We start from the raw sequence: 21,888 nt of genomic DNA, 5'->3' as shown, positions 1-21,888 counted from the left end.
TAAAAATTTATTATCAGTCATAAATAGTATATAATATAATAGTATATAAATATGTTCTTGTCTGAATAGCTTTTAAAAAGCAATTGTATGTACAATAGATACGATTGTGATACACGAGTATACACAAGAATGTTTTTATTAGATGTTCTTTTGAAAACGTTGCTTTCCAAACGTTTAGCTTTTTTAGATAGAAATAATTAAGGTTGACTTTTAGGCTAAGGTAAGTTTTTTTATGTTTTTATGTTTTTACGATATTTGAAATTGTTGTTTGGTATTTTATAACTTATTCCCTATATGGATCCTTGCCTGTGTGATTTAAAATTCCCTTAAGTATGACAAATGCGATACAATCGTTAAGAGAGTCTGTTTTAATTTTCATATTTCGTTGCTTTTCCCTAGCAACTTTTGGCAAAGAGAAACTTACGCACGTGTGTATTGTCTCGAAATTTTAGGATAATAAGATTACAGCATAAAAGTGAAAAATATTTGTGAAAAATGAAATAATGAAAGGTGTGCCATTTTTTTTTTAATAGAGTAGCTTTTTAGATATAAAAGTTTAAAATGTGACCAACCTTGGTTAAAGAGTCATCTATCCGTGTGTAAAAAGTGTATTTTTAATTTCTAATACGGCAACTTTAGTTGTACATCCAAACGTGTTTTACATATATATATATATATATATATACACTTGACGTCCAAACGCCACCACGCCCCTTCATCAGCAGGTTAAACATGCTTTCTTATAGGATCGCCGTACGTGCGTTCCAATAATTAAGCAAACATACTCCGAACGCATACTCAAGACTATCTAGCATTGTAGGACCTTTATCATGGGGCTTCGATCTTTACCAAAGCACATTTCAAGTTGCAATCTTCTCAAATCTTTCTGACTACTTTTCGACTATTTTTCCGTCTGGATAACGAAATTGAAGAAGGCGAACATTACATAAGTTATAGATTGGAATTTTCAATTTGCCTCTCGATAGCGTGCGATGTCGTAGCCGGTCATCGGTGATCGGTGATCAGCAAACACGAATTAACGATTGTTCGATAAACACCAGAGCAACGTGAGAGCAAAGTGGATAGTAAAAGTTGTGATATTTTCAATTTATTATTTATTCATTATTTTTCGTTTTGAGAAATGTACTTATTTTATTACGGAGTAAACTTGTAAAGTGATGTAAAGCAGGTAAAAAGGAATAGGAAATGACACGCATATAGTCAAATCAAATATGATATAAATAATGAATGTAAAATAAGCTGAAATTAAATAAAAGAATTAAAGAAAATAAGAGAATTGTGAAAATAAAATAGAAAAAAAGATGAAGGAATGTAAAGTAAAAGAGCGAAAGAACAAATAAATAAACCAGATTGAATAACAGATGTTTTCTTTGTGTTAAATCCTTTAATGATCCCTAGTCTCATATTAACCTAGTGTCATTTTCTCGTCCTATAATCCATCTCGTTTTCGTCGTCTCGTTTTACGTAACCGATGCACTTATAACCGTTCAACGTCAATAATCTTATCTATTTATCCTGACCGCGATGACCTCGTAATGTTACCCTGGAGTGTAAATTCAAAAAATTTTATCAAAGCGAATACCGTCGTCATTCGTTCTTCTTACGAAATAGGGCGAAAGGCATCGTTGATAACAGTACGACAAAATAAATTCAATACGCAGAATGAGGATTATATCGCATAAAGCTCAAATTGTCTTATATTTTACGTTTTAAAACAAGTAAAGGAAGAAGAGATAAATTTGTTTTTAAATTTTTTCAAGTTATATTTAATCTTTTGTGCGAAAAGTATCAAGCTTGATATCAAGCTTGAAAATACATGTTTGCCGAAAATATTTGTTCGTGTCGAATTACCGAAAATATTTTATCATGTATTTTATTATAATATTTTTACCGAAAATATCATTTATCATAATTTTCTTGTTAAAGAATGCGTCCTTATAATGGACAATTGACTTTTTTTCCTTTTTAAAAAATTACATTGTGAAAAAAGACATCGTAAGTTCGAAATTAATTATACGTTGGTCAAAGTCAGATATTTGCCGACCCGAAGAGACCCATACTGTTCACATGCAAATGCACTTTTCCTATGCGTGCGACTGTATTCATGAATATATGGAAGCCTACGTGATTCCGTAATACTTCACCTATCGTCAGACCAGGGACCATGTTCAGAGACCACGTTCGCTTGAAATAACATCGATAAACTATCAAGAACTCGAATGCACGATAATGATAGAAATAATGTTTTAGACAATATGACGTGATATTAATTAATTTATCAGAGTACTTAACAATTTATGATCAATAGATAAACTTTTGGGTTATAAATTTGAAATATACTTTGTAACGCAATACAATACACACATACACACACACACACACACACACACACACACACACACACACACACACACACATACCACACGCACCATAAAAAAATTATTATATCGTTGTACTTTGTAATTTTTAATATTAATGAGATATTATTTGCAAGATATCATATATTGTGAATTTTGAATTTTGAAAATTGCTTATCTTTAAGCGAAAATAAGAGAATAGCTCTATCTATCGAAGAAAAGATCTTAGAACATTTTTAAATGCTAAATTATCAATGCTTATTAGCTTTATTACTTATGGTAATGCCGAGGAGAGGAGAGGGAAGGAAACATTAAGAAAATAACGATCAATTGTACGAGAAGTATTATCACATATGTGCATAATAAAAGTAGACTTGTGCAAACACCAAGTTTTAAATAGTTGAATCGCTTTAATGGAAACCAGGTTATTTCCAATCTTATTTTCAATATCCATCATCATCAATTATGTTATTTATCACGTTATTATATCATGTTTAAAATGAATAAAGCAATTGTTAATTCTTTCGAAATCTTTAACAGTATTTTTCAACATTTTGTATTTGATCGAGATCTATAGAGAAATGATTCAAGCGGAGACTTCGTGCAGTATATTAGTAGGCCACGATGAAAATATACCAGGCGTCTCGACTAATAGTATTCAGACGATGGCATTGACCGCCATATTCTTCAGCTCTAGTGGCTTTGAAGGTTTTGAAGCAAGATTTAGATTGGGAAGCAGATTCCTCTAATCTTCGCTTTTCTTCCTCTTCCTTCTATTGTTCCTTCGTACAGTTTTCTTTTGCTAACTAAAAACAACGTTTAAATTCGAGGATCTTTCGTTTTATATTAGTCATGTGAGAGATCGGTGTAACACAAATTAAAATTGTTTCTATGGAACTGTATTTATTTAACATACGATAAGAACAATTTTCCGTGAATGAATATTATTTCTATATGGTATTTTCAGCATTTTATGTATTAATTTTAAATGTGTGTGCGTGCGTGTATTTTACATTTTTATTTTGCAATTGTTTATATCTATATTAATATACATTATTATAAAGCAGGGATGTGCGCGGTCAGTTCGATTTAATGATGGATCGTGTCAAATCTATCTCTTGCCCGATGACCTACGGTCCAGTCGCATTGATCTTTCGCATAGTTAACATAACACTTTCCGTGCTCACTTGCTATTCACTGCTCTCACCGAAAAAAGCCGATAACCCGAGATATGCTCGCTAGGGTACACGCATTCTCGTTATCACATGCTCCCGTGACTTCAAATCGTGTTGCTAAGCGAGCATAAGATTGTGAGATTTTGCGGTCGGAATCTCATTATTTATTGTCTCGTGAAAGAAATCGATCTGTTACAATTTTTATAATAATCTGTTTTTAATAAATTTGTAAATTAATCGTAATTAATTTTTGTTATTTCTTATGAGAAATTCATAATAATAATTTTAACACATAATAATTTTAATGAAATTGTTTGTCGTACATTAAAATTAATTTATTTCAACAGTAGGAACAATACGAAATGTAAAAAAAAAAAATAAGGACAATATAACGTGATTTAATCATTTGACAAAATTTTTAAAATTTTTTATATGAAAAATATAATACATTATGAAAAAAATATTAATTGACATGTAAGAAAAAAGAAGATTATGACTCTTTCTCTCTGACTCTCTCTCTCTCTCTCTCTCTCTCTCTCTCTCCCCCTTCTCCTTCTCCTCCTCCCTCTCCCCTCCCCCTTTCCTCCTTTCTCTCCCTTAGAAATATTTCTCATGGCCAGGATATGACACTCGAAAAGATTAGACTCTATTCTTTCTTCTTTTTCATTACTATGTACTAATATTTTTCATTTTCATTTTGTCGTTGTGTTTTCTTTCGCGTCCTCGATTCTCCAACATAGGCCACAACTATAATTAGCTTCCCTTTTTTTATTACACTTCGTAAACGCGTTTGCTCGAGATCAACACAGTTGCCAATGGCGTAACAATCGATTTTCGGGTGTTAAGCAGAATAATGAAGAAACACTTTTATTGTGAAAATAATGACAAATTAATAAGTAAAAGAAAACATAGCGGCCTTTTGTAAGAAATTTTTTAGGAGCATATTTCTTGATATTTCATTAATTTAATATATCGTATTATAATTTTTTTTATATAATATGTTTTGTAATGTGTGTGTGTGTGTGTGTGTGTGTGTGTGTGTGTATGGGGGGGTGGTATATTTTATATATATATATATATATATAAAATATTTTATTTTTATGCAAGATGAGCACGTGAACTCTATGGAAATTACAGCAGATCTTCGAAGAGTTGATTGTAGTTATATAGTTTGAAACTGACGATGGGGGCGTAGGTCGTTGACAAACATGGGAGTGCCATAGATAAAGGATCGATGACAAAAAGAGAGCAAAGCAGTCAAAGAGAGAACCTTTTTACATCGTTTGGCCATTCCCTTTATAAATGGGCGTGGCTCTTAGATTATATCATACGCATAATTTCTGTTTTCATGGAAAATTAAATTTAAAAGAGAAAAAATTATTGATTAGTGTTTTTTCGAATTTGTAAATATGTGTTTGGGAATGTAAAAATTATTCCTTTAACTTTAAACGCAAAATCTTTGAAACGTTAAGTAACAATTTTGTGTTTGTAATTTTATAAACTTTATAATTAAATCAATGTTTGAAACGGAAACCTTTCAAAATGTAATGTTTCATGTACAATATACAATAAACTGATATTTGTTTTATAGATTTATTTTTACTCTGCGTAAATCATTTGAAGACCGATAATACCTGAATAGAGAATATTTATTAAAACGCATGAAATGGATACGCGCGAAAAGAGAATCAATGAGCGGAAACCGATTGTACGCGTATATAAGCAATTGTAAATCGCTATGTTAATATCGCTGCCGGGGTTCACTGGGGTCGCGTCAGGTCATCATGACGTCAGCGGATACAGCGACTCACCGTTGTTCGGCAAGCTTATACATTGCACACATGACATCAATAAAAAATATATTGTAACTACATTTTTACTTTTTTCATATAATTAAATTCTACTTTTAATATTTGTCTTTTAAAAGAAGAAGGCTTTTTTTTAGAAGTTTTTGAAATATTTTAATTAAAATTGCTTTAGACATATATGTAATTTTTATCGATAGAAAACATAATAAGTAATACACACGCACACACGCGCGTAAATAATAAAATCTTATATGTATATGTATAACTTTGATAATGATAATTTCATGTTTATTTGTTAAGAATTTTATATAATTATTGTTAATAGACAAAAGATTTATATACATATGTAACCACGAACAATATGTACGACATTTTGTATAAAAGAATATATGAGGAAAAATTAGTGGTACAAAAATATTCAAAATTTATAACTATATAACAAAATTTATAAATAATTTTATAACTCTTTTTTATTTTTCTTTTTATATTTAACATTTTTGAACATACATATGACATATCTTCTTTCTTTTAATTATTCTATTATCATAATTTGTGATAATAATCAATAATTTATATTCATGTTTCGCCCTCTGTTCCATATTTCTTGTAACTATGTAAAACGAACTAGTCGGTCAGAGAATTTCACATCACTCGATAAAACAGATTTCTTATTTTAGAAATCTCTTTCAGGTCATCTTTTTCACACATGCGCGCGCACACCACACGTACGCATGGACATTTTTTGCGGAAAGAACAATATTGAAAGATTACAAGAGATTAACAAGAGTTACAACAAAGTTGTAATTTAAAATAAGTATAGATAATACACTAACATATAAATTTGATATGAAAAAATACAGTATAAAGAAATTTTTTACACTTTTTTTATATCAATGTATAATCTGTTATATCAACATCCGACATCTTATTGGATTATATCGATTTATACTTACAGCATGGTAATTTATTTTCAATCTAAAATCAATTTAAAACAATTTTCTCCAAAATCTTATATTTTTTAATAAAATGGAAGCTTAAAGTTCTGCTAAAATTAAATAAATAAAATAAAGAAATAAAATTAAATAAATAAGATTTAAATTTTCAACAATTTAAAATATTTGTTTTTAAAAAATAAGTGTCTTTATTAATGTATATGTATTTATAGAAATTTAAATAAAATTGTTTTGCGCTTAATGCTACTTTTAAGATAAAATTTTTCTTATGTCACACAATCGCTTGACTTGGTTAGTGTTGGAAGTAACTCTGTGTCATTTTATTCCATCACGGATTCTTGCAAGTCTTTCTTAGGCGCGAAATATAATTAAACCTTCTCAATCTTAAGTATCTATTAAGTATTGACAGATTTGCATTTTGTGCCAAAATACAGCGTTCTTTAATAATTTTTTACAATTTGTTTTGTGGGTCTGTTTTACTGAATCAATAATTCATCAATAAATAAAATTATAAAAAATAGAAGGATATATTAAATAATGTAAGCGTTAAGAAATAACACAAATAATGATTATGAATTAATAAAAAGATTATAATAACAATCTTAAATAGAATCCTCTATTTTTTTAGATAAATAAATAATATATTTATAATAAAACATTTTTTACAAGATTGTGCTTTTTACATTTCTTGCATAAGCTTTGATGTCTTTGCGATCTAGCTAGGCTTGTTGAAGAGTAAAGACCTCAAAGAAAATTACATGATATTTTACTAAGAAAGTCTAATAATAAATAGATATTATAATAGTGATAAAGTAACATAATAATACAAAAAGTTATAAATAAAAAACAAAATTTAAGTTAAACTTATTAAATAAATCTATATATTATAAATATATATAAGCTTTTTAAAATCCATAAGAATTATTGATAATTTGAATAATTCATAAAACCATAGTTTCAGGATCATTCACAATTGCGAGCTATCATGAGTCATACTTTACACGAGTCTGTACGGAGCTTCCAGCATTATATTTATTTTGTATTAAACCTTCTTCTATTTTCTCCGTTCTTGGTATTTCCGATATAAAGCAGATGGCGATAGTTTTATCTATTGATGTGATTATGTGTATATCAATTATTATTATTATTAAATATATTATTAGATAAATATGCAATAAACGCTCTTTCTTTTGATTTTTCCGATAATTTTGTAAATTTTTTTGTTTTTTCATGCGTAGAATGTATTCTGAAAAGGAAAATTGTTATTCAAATCCCATTCTTTTTAATTTCAGTTTTTGATGTCGGTAAGTTAGAAAATGATAATTTATGGCTACGCATGCTCATTTTCTACTTAAATTAATTAATTAAAAACAAATTATTTCTTTATATATTTGAAATTATAGCCGAGAATAGTTTGTGATTCAAAATTTACATCTTTTTTATTTTTTTTATATGGGTTGAAGTTCAAATCTATATTTGTTTGGAACTTGAGTGACAATTTTCCTTCTAAAAATATATTCTATGTATGAAAATATACAAATTTACAAAATTACAGAAAAATCGGAAAAGAGAGCATTATACTGCATTATACTTTATTTATTATAATAAATATTATGGTTTATATGTAATTAAACTTAAGTTAGGTTTTGAATAATTTGCTAATAATGATAACATATACCGATTACCGGTTTTACACACACACACATATATATATATATATATATATATATATATATATTATATAATACACGTAATACATAATGCGTATCCGAGTTTATTCTATAATAGCCAGATTTTTGGTATATCCATAGGATCATAAAAGTCACTGTATTGCCATTTTTCTTACAACATTGAATCTACATACTCACGTTTGTACGCGATTGTAACTATAATAATTTCTCTTCTTTATTCAGTATATCATTACACGATGACAATGTGATTGGGCATTTTTCCAAATTAAGAAAGAAAAAAGAAAGAAAAAACTTTGCATATTGATATATGTATTTTGTTATAATTAATTTCTTGTTTATTCGAATGGCAAATGCAACGCTTGAAATAGTACATTCGAATATCAAAACATTAATAATCTTAGAATTGTAGAAAATTTGTTTGTCATATTTTGTGTGTGTGTGTGTGTGTGTGTGTGTGTGTGTGTGGGCGCGCGCGCGCGTGCGTGAGTGCGTGAGCACGTGCGTGTGTGTGTTAAACTTATTTATTCCATTTTCAAAACAAACGTGTTTTTACAATATATATATATATATATATATATATGTATATATATATGTGTATTATATATATGTATATATATATATATATATATATATATATATAATAAAAACACGTTTGTTTTGAAAATGGAATAAATAAGTTTAACACACACATGTATATAGAAAGCGTAATATGACAATATAAACATAGCTTATCACAAATACATATACAAATACATATCATTTTATATGTTTTACAGGTTTTCCTTACACTTTATACTATTTTTAACATTTTAAAATCACCATTCTACTGACAATTAATCATAATGATTGATTTATTATTATTATTATTATTATTTAATCAAGCTATCATTCATATACTAACATAATAATCACACTCATACTACTAATTAATACATATATTGATTTAATAATTATTGTAGCATTATGCTGATTCAATAAACTCATGAATTCGTTAATATGATCGTTAATACACTTTAATCATTATTGATCTTGTTGTCGTTGTTGTTGTTGTTGTTGTTATTGTTGTACTAATTGATTATCATATATCGTATCATATATCATATATCGTAATAATCGAATATTGCGGCTTATATACGAAAGTGTACATATTCACCTTTTGAACTGTAGTTTAATGTTGAAGATCGTAAAACACTATTGTTATTCTTTACACATTTTTTCACAACGGAGCATTTATTTTTCGTTCTTTTTTCATTGCATTCGCGTTCATTCGTTTCATTTTCCTTTTTGTCTAATTCAAGTCGCATATTGTGCAATACGGCACTTAAACTATCACGATCAAATTTGTATCTTGATTCGCTCTGTTGCTCCGAAAATTCTGCTTTCTGTTTGAAAATTTTTATCGAATAATTAGTTCTTTTTTGCGAACAATTTTCATCCTTCGCTTCATCCTTCTCTTTATCTACGAAGCGAAGCTTTTTAGGTTTTAATCTCGCTTTGGAAAAAGGTTTCCTCAATTTAATAGGAGCATTCGGAGGTACAGGCGTGGTTCTTTTTGCTATCGGGGAAGTTACAAATAACTGGGATGCGAAAGAGGATGAAGATCGCAAGAAGTTGCCCGAAACTCTGTACTAAAAATAAAACGAGACTTACAACGTTAAACATTTCTAATTTGATGTACATATAATTATCAATTTAATAATTGAAATGTAATTTACATAGAATTATTAAATTAGTTTCACATTAACCATAATTGTGTGATTTATTTATTATTCGTTATTATTAAATATGCATATGTGCGTATGTACATACAGCAAATATTTAATTAAATCACGTAATCCAGCCGATACAATAAATTGCAACACAGTTTTGAGAAATTGGAAATTGTCTCCGAAAATTAGAAACTGTCTCGAAAAATTTATTAGTTACTAGATAAATTCAAAAGTTTCGGGGATAAATTTGTCCGTCGTAATCACGGAACACGATTATATTTTTTTTGCAAAAAATACTGATTAGGAGAATGTATTAATGAAATTAGTGACTTAAAGATAAATCAGTTTGATGAAATTCTGTCGTATTCCGATTTACCCGTGAAGTTGTTCGTCCTACTTCCTCATGTTGTTCGAGACCCCGATGAGCTTCGAATAACAATATCGGCATCTGTCTCGTGCCATCTTTGCGATCGCGCGCATCCTCGTCACAATTCTTTATCCATGGAATTGTTCGAGCCGTTTGGCCTTCCTCCATGACGATGTCACATTGTCCAAAATTCCGAGCTTCAAATAACAACATCGTTAACTGCCTCGTATCATCTTTACGCGCATCCTCCTCACGATTCATTTTTCGCAAAATTGCGAAATCTTGATGCAATTCCCAATTTGGCGCTTTTAAAAAGATGTATGCAATGAGAATGCAACGAAAGATAAAGGTATGATTCGAGAAAGTTATCTTAAAAAAATTATCCTGATGAGAAAACCTCAATCGCTACGTTAAACGGGGTTCACACGAGCGTGAACATGGCTTTAGTCTTTAGCCTCGAGCTCTCGAACGCATATTAATTCTATCGTAATATGCAAAATTTAATGGTGTGCTCTCGATACTTTTTTCTTAATTTTGCCGCAAATTTCATTTTCGTTGCTTTGAGGAATATTCATGTTCGTAATATAGGTTTGCGCACGTATTCATAGGCTTAAGTGTTGTTTGCTTTTGCAAAATGTATCTTGTACATTTTGTTTCTCTATGCTTCCGATCGAAATATGTAACATGTATTTAACAACATAGCATATGATGATCGTATATTAATAATACTATACATAAAATGTAAAAGATTGCAAATGGCATAATTTCTTTTTTCTTAACTTTGCATTGTTTGCAATGTTACAAGATATAGTTATCAATTACATCTTTTTTCTCAAAATCAAGTGTTTTTCTAAAAGAAGAAAATTATCGAATCGCATTGAAAAAATTAAAGGTAGAAAAGTAGGAAAGAAAGAAATATAAATATATATTTTTTTTAAATTTCGGCACAATACATGCATACATACATACACATACACGCACACATCACACATACACACACGCATATACACACATACTTCTTTCAGGGTCTTTTGTGATTTGTTAATACGACCCTGTCATTTGGTAGAGTCCAATGGAAAATGGCGTCGCGGTGCGGCGCGAGCTTTCGGTCGCCGCTCGCGTTCGACAAGCAGTTATTCGCCATCGCAGACGAGTAGAAGTTGCATGGATGTCGCAGTTGTAAACGAGACGTACGAGGAGGAGCACCGTGAGGATAATTGTACGAGCGACTGGAAGAAAGAGGCGGGTGAAAATACCTGTCTGTCAAAGTGAGCATACATATTCGTAATCGGCAAGGTGAACGCGTTGAAAGAATATCCATAATATCAAATATGGCGAATTCACGATGCGCTGTCGGCAGCAACGACAGCAGCAGCAGCGGCGGCGGCAGCGGCGGCGACGGCGGCGGTGGTGGTGGTGGCGGCGGTGGTGGCGGTGGTGGTGGTGGTAGTGGTGGTGGTAGTGGTGGCGGCAGCAGCGGCGGTGGCGGCGGTGGTGATGGTGATGGTGATGGTGATGGTAGTAGTAAAATAGTAGCAGTAGTAGTAGTGTAGTAACAGTGGTAGTGATGGTGGGGGGAAGATTGGGTGGAGCGAAGGAGAGTTGGGAACGAGACATAACGCATAGCGATAGTAGCGGCAGAAACAGATAGAGCGATAGCAACATCACCAGCATCATCAACAGCGGCGCATCATGCCGTGTCGTATGCGCGCCGCCATGCGGATGATAGATCTTTATCAGAGTGTAGAAGAAAGTGGAAAGTAATGTTTATTTCAACTCTTTTCCTTCTTTCTTCCGGCCAAAATTTGAACATCTAGTGCAAACGAAAAAAAAAAAAAATGCAGAAAATGCAATTAAGGCGAATCATAGAAAGCGTAATTAAGAAACGCGTTTTACTACACTTTTTAGATAGATTGTGGAATAGTGTAAAAGGTGCAATTTCCGCGTACAGAAAACAAATTTATTTTTTTTCTTTAGGAGTAATTTTTTTCAGCCAAATTTACTATTTTTTAATTTTATTTTATTTTATTTTTTGTATAAAAAATAAGATAAAATGAAACAAACACACATATAGGCACACGAGTTTAAAAATTTTTTTACCTGTTACAAAAAGTAAATTTTTTACATTGTAATTTGAAACCGAAATTATTAAATTTTTTTTATATTTTTCATATTTTCTGTAATTTAAATTTATTTTTATATTTTTTATATTAATTTTCTAACGTATTTAAATTTATTTAATTTCATTAATGATGGAGGTATATTAATTAATAGTGATAGAGATTAGAATGATCACAGAGATTATATCTTTTTTTTTGTAATGTACATATATGTCAAATGTGATGTTATACATATTACATTTATATTATACTTTACAAGTTATCAATGTATTATAAAAATTAATTTTTTTGACTTTGTTATTATCTTTTTCTTTGTTTCCTTTGCTCAATTAATGGATACATCTCTGTGTTGTTTTCTACTTTATCAGTATAAATATCAGTGCAGTATAAATATCAGCGCTTGTATTCCCATTGTTAGAATAAGCATCTTTATATATCATATGTTCTTTTTGTATCATTATGTTTATACTTCCCATTGTTTCTCCAATTTTTCCAATTTTTCAGATTGACCAAAATGTCTTCTGTACAATTGGATCGTCCTCCAAAAATAGGCCAGAACAATAAGAAGGAAAATGAAAAGTCTAGAAAGGTCTCTAACCTTTCGCACAAGAAGCACAACAAGCATGATGACAATCGTTACTTCAAATTCAGCAATAGGAAACGACCTCAGAGCAGCTTTTGCAACAGTGGAAAGTTCTTTCCTCCCTATAAACGTAGAAAGAAGGAAGGTATCATCATTCCTCCTACAAAATTTTTGCTTGGAGGCAATATTTGTGATCCTTTAAATCTAAATAGCATGCAAGATGAAGAAATAAATCGAGCTATGAATGCAGTGACTCCAAAATCGAGTCCACTTCCTACTCCAAAACACAAGAAAGATGTTATCGAGGTAATTATTCCTCCAAATATTTGTGATCCTTTGAATTTGACAAATTGCAATGATAATGAGGAATACGAAAAGCAGCTCATTTCACCTATGAAAAAAAATTCAAAACGGAGAAATAGGAAAAGAAAAAGAGCCCTTTCTGGATCAGGAAAAGATACAGAAAAAATGGTAAGTTAATAAGTGAAATTTTTTATAAGTCGCGATAGATGAAATATTCATTTATATTTATTTGCACATAACAACGATTTTATTTATATCTATAAATATTTGTTGAAGATGGTAATTTTGTAAATTCAGTTAAAGATTTATAATTGACAATTTTATATTGTAATTTATATTATGAATTCTTAAACTATTTTTTAATGTTTTAATGTTAATGTAAAACTGCTATGACACACACACCACACATACACACACACACAGCGCGCGTGCGCACGCACGCACGCACGCACGCACGCACGCATATATGCATGCATGCATGCATGCATTCAACACGCACATGTGCACGCACGTGCATGCAATATAGAATATTTATATATATTATATATGTATTTCTGGGATATATGCAAAGATGGATCTCAATGAAACAAAGAAATTAGAAGAAACTGAAGGAAATAACACAGTGATGGAATCTTTAATGGAAAGACTTTCTGAAGAAAAAATTAGCTTAGATGAAGAGCAAAATGTACAAAGTGAAAATTATCTAAGAGAAAATAAGATAGAAAGTCCACAAAAGGATAAAAATAGATTACGATTAAAAGGTTTGGAGGAGCTAAAGGATAAAAGGTTGAGAAAAATTGATGCTAAGGATAAAATAGTAAGCCCAGTAATTCCACAACCTGGTGCATGGAAGCCAAGACCTCAACATAGACCAAGTCAAGATAAAAAAAAGAAGCAACACGCGGTGCCCAATTTTAGGCTCAAAGATGCTAGATATCAATATGGAAATTATAATAGATATTATGGATATAGAAATCCCCATCATGAAGTAGATCCCAGATTAAAAGTGTTTGCACAACGAAAGGAATTGTTCCTACGAAAAGACATTCTAGATATTGGATGTAATATTGGCCATATTACGCTATCCGTTGCTAGAGATTTTGGTGCCAAGAGTGTTACAGGGATCGATATTGATAGAACTTTGATAAATATTGCCCGGAAGAATGTGAAGCATTATGTTAATTGTGTGCAAAGTCCTGTTAATAATGAGGATAATGATAAAAGAGATTCTTCGGATGCCAGCTTCTTTCCTATGTCGATGCCAATTAATTATGGGCCTGTAGATATCCCGGGATTTACAAAAAATAAACAACATAAAGGATTTCCATACAATGTCACTTTCGTACAGGTAATATATATAATTGTATGTTTCTATGTAACGTAATATATTTAGTTGCAGCAGATGTTACACATCTTTGTTACAATGTATCACAATTATATCACAATTATATCAAGTTGCTTCATTTCAGGGTAATTATGTTCTTGAAAACGATTCACTCCTATGCACGGAACAGACACAATTTGACACAATTTTATGTTTATCTATCACAAAATGGATTCATTTGAATTTTGGTGATGCTGGATTAAAACAAGCTTTCAAGCGCATTCACGCGCAATTACGTCCCGGTGGAGTTCTCGTATTGGAACCTCAGGGTTGGGCCAGTTATGCCAAGAAAAAGAATCTCACGGTAAGCAGCCGCATTTTGTACGGCTATTGAGATATTTTTAAGATAAGAGTTTTATAAGAATATGTAGATATTATATGTTATTATAATATATGCGTGCGTGCATGCGTGCATGCGCGTACATACATTATATGTATACGTCGCATGTGCGTTGCTTTTTTATTGTTTTTTTTATTTGTTTTTATTGTTTCTTAATTGATATTTGATTTCTATCACGTTTCGTTTTTATCTTTCAGGAACGGATTTATAGAAATTATCACAGTATTGAATTCCGACCGCATAATTTTACACAATATCTTTTAACTACCGTTGGCTTTTGCAAATGCGAAGTTATCTCTATACCACCCCATCCTTCCAAAGGATTTCAGCGACCTATACATCTTTTCACTAAGGCTGGTGGTCCCTCTTCTAGTACTATCGGACGACCAGATGATAATAATATAAACGATACCCTGCAAAATCGCCAAGAAAGAATGACAAGAAGAGATCAGGAAGAGATACGCGACATGGAAAGAATAAAGTACGAGCAGGACTTATTTCCGAAAGAAAATATCGATAGAGGTAATATGTCAGAGATTAGTCAACACAGTGGAGATTTGAATCAATATGAGCAGTTGGCTAATGTTTATGCGCCCAGTGCGACGCCAAGCTATGATACTCCGAGTCGTAATAGCGATAGTCAACCTTTGGATAGTCAGCCTTCGGATGCGTTACGGATAAAAGAAGAGAAAGAAGAAAATTCATAAGAAAGGAAAAAGAAAGAAGAGGAAAATAAAAAAATTAAGATATTGATAAATTAACAAAAAAAGAAGATGCAGGTAACTGAAGAAAAGAGAAGGAAAATAGAGGAAGCGAGAAGAAAGAGAAGAAAATTCAAGTATTAGTATATATGTATAGAAGGGAAAGCCATATTTTCACACACGTACACACATGCGCGCGCGTATACATGTAGCATGAAAAATTTTAAGTAACCTTGAAATTATATGAATTTTTTCCTTTTGTAAAAAACTTTTTTTCAAAATTTGATTGTAAATTGATCTCTTGTTTTAGTCAAAATTTTCTTAATTTTTATGATAAAAATTTATTATTAAATTTATTATTAAATTACTAGTGAAGATAAGAAATACCAATAAGAAGTATATGATCAAAAAATAAATGATAAAAAGAAAAGAGTAACAGTTTGAATAAATAGCATACATTACCTTTAATAGTTGCAACTTTTCAAATATTTTTTTCATTTTTCTTTTCCCTTTTCTATTTTGTTTGTTTTTTTATGGATATCAAAAACAGTTTAACTGATGCGAAGAGACATAATACGCGCCTGTAATATAAAAATTTTATCCTTACACCTAATAGAAGCGAGGATCATACTTTTAGTTTTTGCGGTATCTGATCCTTATAACCAGATTTTAGCAAAATGAATTAATTAATTAATTAATTATCATTATTAATTATTATTAATGAATTGAAATGAATTATATAAGAAGAAAGAGAGGTTGCAGAGATTTTGGCGCAGTGATATCGATTAAAACTAGATTATAAAAGGTTGTAAATTTGTGTAATATTAGAATTAAATTAGATTAGATTACATTTAATTCGATTCTTATGATATCAAGTCTTTTTGTTGGTACTTTGCACTCTTTTTTATTATTTTCTTTCTCTTTCTCTCTCAAAAATATAAATATTAGGTTGAATCAAAAGTTTGTTCCTTCTGTTTTATTTTGTGTTTTGTTTTATTAACCATAAGTTTATACACACACACACACACACACACACATTTTATATTTTATATATATATATATATATATATATATATATATATATATAAAATTGCATAGTAAAAGAAACAAACTTTTTGATCAATTTAATAGCAAATTTAATCTAATATTTTATATGTAATAATAAAACGTTTTTTAAGATTCTAGTTAGATACTTTTTATATATACATATATATCTCAGAAATAAACATTTTTTTTCTCTTCATTAGGCGTTGGAACAATGTTATGATCCGGGTCGAAGCTCATGTATGGAATCTGCTCCAGTAAAATGTCCGATTCAAATAAAGAGAGAGATTATAATATTATGTCTCTCGTTTCTAAACTTTAAATCTTTTCTATATTCCACGAATTTGAATGATGATTTTGATGATATTGATATTAATTCATCTATCTATCTTTTGTCTGATTCATTCTGTACCATTTTCTCTTTGTCTGCAAAATAATATTATTTATCTCTACTGTTTACAAAAAAATGGCCAGGATCATAACACACTGTATTAAGTGTCATTAGCGAACTTTAATAATACTAAACTGCGCACTGGCATATCGTTATTGTCACATAAAAAACCTGCAAGTGAAGATGTTAAAGAATTTATTGTTCTTTGTAGTTTATTCTATATATGGAGCATTGAAAAAAATATACAGCTATTAATTTTTTTGCATATCGGGGAGCAATAGAGAGAAAGAGAGAGAGATTATATAAGACTTTTTTCGAACGGACGATGCGCAATCCAGTATTATTAAAGTAAGTATTTTAATGATGCTATATTGTATTAAATATTAAATAGTCTGAATTATACATTTAGTATATTAATTTGATCAAAAATTTTCTTCTTTTTGATTTATTAATATAAAACTTGTATTAATATAAAAATTATGTAGGGAAATAGCGAATGAACACAATATGTTTTAATAAATATGTATTTATAAATAATTATATTTGTATTAAATTATATAAATAAATTAAATTAAAACTATTAGATTGATCAAAAATTTGTTCGGTCTTTTCATTTTTTTTTGTCTATTAGGAGAAGGAACGAATATATTAGATCAATACATATAAATTTGCTAGTGTGTGTGCTCGTGCTCTGGCGTGTGCGTGCGTACACATTATGTGTACAGTAATGTACATTAAATTTAAAAATTAATATTATATATATCATATTGATTGAAAACTTCGTTTTTTTTTTTGACATCTGCGTTTCATTTGCATAAAAATAATAAGAAAAATAAATTTTTTGATCGATCTAATATGTCTTGCTGTGAATGCAGAAAGTGTAAATTTAACTAAAACGAACAGAGAATTTATTGTTTCAAAATTGTTATATTTATTTATTTATACATGAAACCCTCAATGCTAAGAGAGAGAGAGAGAGAGAGAGAGAGAGAATGCACACATTCGCGTGTGTGTGTTGTATGTGTATATAGAGGAAAATCTTGTAATTCAAGTGAGAGACTGGGAGCGTTACAAACGAATTTTTTAATTATAATAAATAGAAAAGAATAAAATAAGAATAAAACATGAAAATTGAGAATATAAATTGATAATAAGAAATGATCTCTATTATATTCGCGTGTTATGTCAAAAATCAAACAATTAATCCGCTTCAAAATAATTACTTTTAATTTCAGCTAAACTTATTTTCTGTAATTTTTAGAACCAAGGATTATTAGGAAAAGATAAAAAGAATAAATTAAAGCGAGATTAAAATTAATCTACAGAAAGATAGAAAGGGACATAAATCTGTCAAACATCCATTGTTTTATCGATTAGCATATACAGTTGATTATTTTATTAATCATTATTTTGTGTTGTTAATATTATTATTGTTGTTGTTATCGTTATTATTATTCTTTGAGTACAATATTAAATATGCGCGCACAATTTTATCTACAATTCATATATATATATACATACGCGCATATACGTACATACACAACGTAAAATCCATAAAAAGTGTGCGTGCGTGCGCGTGTGTGTGTGTGTGTGTGTGTGTGCGCGTGCGCGCGCGCGCGCTAATCTTATATTGATACCTGCCACAACAGACCCAAACATATTTTTATTAATATTTCAGAGAAATATTTTGAAATATTTCGATTACAATTATCGATATCAATTCTTTATATCAGTAATATCTGTACGATCTAAAGAAAGAGAAAAGTAGCGTCAATTTTTATCCAAATTAATTGTTTTATGATTGCGCGAACAATGCGCTTAGTTTGTATTGTAAATGTGAGCAAAAATATTCAGTTTAAGAGTATAATGAAGTCGAATCGAACTTGCATCGCATTTCTTCCTTTCCCTCTGAGTTTCTTTGCTCTTTCTCCAGCATCGAGTAATCATTTAATCGGCCTTGTTAAAAACGAAGAATAGACACAAAATTTTGCTAGTATAATTCAATTTCACTTTATCAGCATTTTTGCTCTTCGCTACATGCACATACATGGACATACCTCGCCGATCAATGTTCAATATTCAAGATCGATTTTTGTTTTTCTTTATTCCTAGAAAATTTGTTTTATTAGACATCGAACATGTTTCGAGATTCAAAGAAAAAGAGTTTCAACAACCATTAGTTTGTGAATGTTGTACATTTATGTAAATATGAAGAATTTATTATTTTTTTTTTTCATATCCATAGCCTTATATTCGGAACTTGGTACTTTCGGGATAACTTGGATAAATTCTTAACTTAATTCAATTCTGTAAAATCGTTTACAGCAAAACTTGTAATATAATAATGTAATTCGTATAACATTTGTATTATATTTAATTTTTAATCTAATCTTTTTGAATAATATAAAGTTAATAATTTTATCTTTGTTAACATACTGTAAAATACTACAGATGTTGTTTGATGTCCCTGATGAAGTTGATCGGGATTTATATACAAAAGTAAATTTCATTAATACTTTCTATTTCCGAGTTAAAAATTTTTGAATCGGATGCTAGAACAACTTTTTTGTTTGACAAATATAGCATGTGCGTGATATTTAATATAAGATTAAGAAACAAATTACGAATTAAAAATGTTTTAATAAAAAAATAATTTTGGTTTTATGAACCAACAAGCCGTGGCAAGCTAATATTTTAATATTTTGCGTCTAATTATAAAATGGAAAATATTAATAAATAAAAATATTAATGGTTTGCCGTGCATATAAGGTTTCCAAAATTTTCGGGGTCTCAGATTTGCGAAGGATCTTCTAATTGATTTCTAATTTTTTGTTTCTATTGATTCTTAAATTTTTGCTATTCAAACAAACTCGTCTAGCAACATAATAAATATGCACAGAAAAATTACGCGTCTAATGTAAAGATCACCAAGATCACAATATACTTTATATCAAGCATCGTTAATATCAGACATGAATTTCTATATGTTTACACATTATGCTTGTTTTCTCCTAACTCCATTCGGATAGATTTGATTTTGATTTTTAAAATGTATGAGTATGGGATAAATATATGGATTTTACAAAGTGCATGTGTGTGTTTTTTATGGCGCGAACAAAGTCTGATCGCTATTTGTTAAAATCTTTTCAACTCGATGCCTTGGCAGTGACAATTCTAACTACTTCTTACAAGCTACTGTGTAAATACGAGAAACATATTCTCTCCTTTCTTCATTTTACTCTAAAAATATGTGAACAAAGATAACTGGCTTGTCAAAGAGACGTGTTGACCTGCAACAAAGCCCTCTTTATATGAATATTTTATACGCTCTTATATGTACGCTCTTGTAAATTACAATAGGAAGAGGAGGGAGAGAGGGGGAGGATTAATGACACCCTTTGGTTTGGGATGTGGCCATTTAAAGGCTTATTAAGATCAATTCGCGCGAATGCATAGAAAAATCGATCAATCACACGGACTTGAAACAAACGATACTACAGTATTACACGTGTTACGTATTTTTTTATGTATTGTAAATATTACTGCTTGACCTTTCTGTGCGTGTTTTTTTTACTCGGCTACATCCGTTTAAATAAATCGGATTTCCATGCTATTAAACGAGAGGATCTATTTTGATGAGAGGTCTATTCCTCTTATTCTTAGCTTCATGTGTCTTGTCTAACATTTTTAATTCTGGGCATAGTATATATATATATATATATATATATATATATATATATATATATATAATACGCAGCTAAAAGAACAAATATCAAATTATTGACAAACTACATATGCAATGCAAATATTGCGATGCGCTTGTTTTACTTTATTCCAACTTTCTTTTTTTTCTCCTTCCAATACCAGGTAGGAATTTTCTGGCAGTGGTAAATGTCTGTTATCCTATACCAATTTGTCCTAAATTTTATCCGCGAGTAAACATTTGTCACTCTTTCATTATCTCACTTATAATGAGATAAACAATAAATAAAAGAGAGTAACTTCAATTGCATGTAAATACATCATTTTGTGTGTATGTGTGTGTGTGTGTGTGTGTGTGTGTGTGTGTGTGTGTGTGTGTGTGTGTGTGTGTGTGTGTGTGTGTGTGTGTGTACAGTGGAAGTTTTAATAAAAATGTCTATACATGATCAATATGAACGTGTATAGAGATCAAAAATGTAGATGAAAATTCCATTTGTTAAGTGACGATTCACTTGATAAATTTGACGATGCAAGTTTATCCTACAATTGTTCAAATCTTCTTTAAATGGATATTTTTTGACAATTACAACAATTCGTGAATTGAATCAATAAAGAAATTAACATTTAACGTCGGCCTCTTTAGCATGACTCAGTTAACCATAAGTTAACTCAGTTAACTTCTTCTTCATCTGATTATATTTATTATACACTTAACTCAATTCGAGTATAGATATAGTGGAGCTAAAAAGAACAATTCTACGGTGAGTGCGTTTCGATTTGTAACGAATAATGATAGTTTAAATCTATTTTTTTTAGCAAAGCTGAAATGTCAGCGAGCGCTCCTAATGCACACGTTAATCTTATATTATATTTTTATACTGCTTTCTATGAGGTTTCTTAGAGCATATAAATATCGAATCCGTTTACCTCGTAATATCGTTACATTTTACGTATATACGGATGGATTTAGAACTGAAAGCAATTGTAATTTATATAAATTTTTAACATGGTTTTGTTTCTTATTTGTAGTAATTATCAGTGATTTCACAAATTTTATATAAAAAATATAGATTGAATATTGAATATTTATCATGATTGGATATTTATTATGAGAGAAATGAAGTAATTCTAAAAAAAAAATAAATGCTGATTAGTATTTCAGAAGCTGATATATTGTATAACACAATAAATTCGATATTAATAACATCAAATAACATCAAATATTCGTATATATATATA

At 29.9% G+C, this 21,888-nt stretch overlaps 2 protein-coding genes across 5 annotated transcripts; one reads left to right on the top strand and one right to left on the bottom strand.

The window, feature by feature from the left end:
* Nucleotides 1–8,701: 8,701 nt before the first annotated feature.
* LOC105431614 (uncharacterized) lies at nucleotides 8,702–10,565 on the bottom strand. The gene is made up of 2 exons (XM_011645893.3): nucleotides 10,091–10,565; nucleotides 8,702–9,633 (listed from the first exon to the last, which is right to left on the bottom strand). Exons 1-2 carry the CDS (start codon nucleotides 10,340–10,342, stop codon nucleotides 9,133–9,135), a joined length of 753 nt encoding a protein of 250 aa, XP_011644195.2. The 5' UTR covers nucleotides 10,343–10,565; the 3' UTR covers nucleotides 8,702–9,132.
* Nucleotides 10,566–11,134: 569 nt separating this feature from the next.
* Nucleotides 11,135–20,036, top strand: LOC105431603 (7SK snRNA methylphosphate capping enzyme). 4 transcript variants are annotated; one of them, XM_011645880.3, is made up of 5 exons: nucleotides 11,135–11,349; nucleotides 12,706–13,255; nucleotides 13,659–14,435; nucleotides 14,557–14,775; nucleotides 15,009–20,036. In XM_011645880.3, exons 1-5 carry the CDS (start codon nucleotides 11,246–11,248, stop codon nucleotides 15,516–15,518), a joined length of 2,160 nt encoding a protein of 719 aa, XP_011644182.2. In that variant the 5' UTR covers nucleotides 11,135–11,245; the 3' UTR covers nucleotides 15,519–20,036. The 4 variants fall into 4 exon arrangements, with proteins under 4 accessions (XP_011644182.2, XP_011644183.2, XP_011644184.2 ...); XM_011645881.3 differs by lacking the exon at nucleotides 11,135–11,349 and adding an exon at nucleotides 11,699–11,841; XM_011645882.3 differs by lacking the exon at nucleotides 11,135–11,349 and adding an exon at nucleotides 11,813–11,955.
* The last annotated feature ends 1,852 nt before the right edge of the window (nucleotides 20,037–21,888 follow it).

This window comes from Pogonomyrmex barbatus, unplaced genomic scaffold, assembly GCF_055798465.1.
Source record: "Pogonomyrmex barbatus isolate J1 unplaced genomic scaffold, ASM5579846v1 scaffold5, whole genome shotgun sequence".
Classification (NCBI taxonomy): domain Eukaryota; kingdom Metazoa; phylum Arthropoda; class Insecta; order Hymenoptera; family Formicidae; genus Pogonomyrmex; species Pogonomyrmex barbatus.
This window is presented reverse-complemented; position numbering and strand designations above follow the sequence as displayed.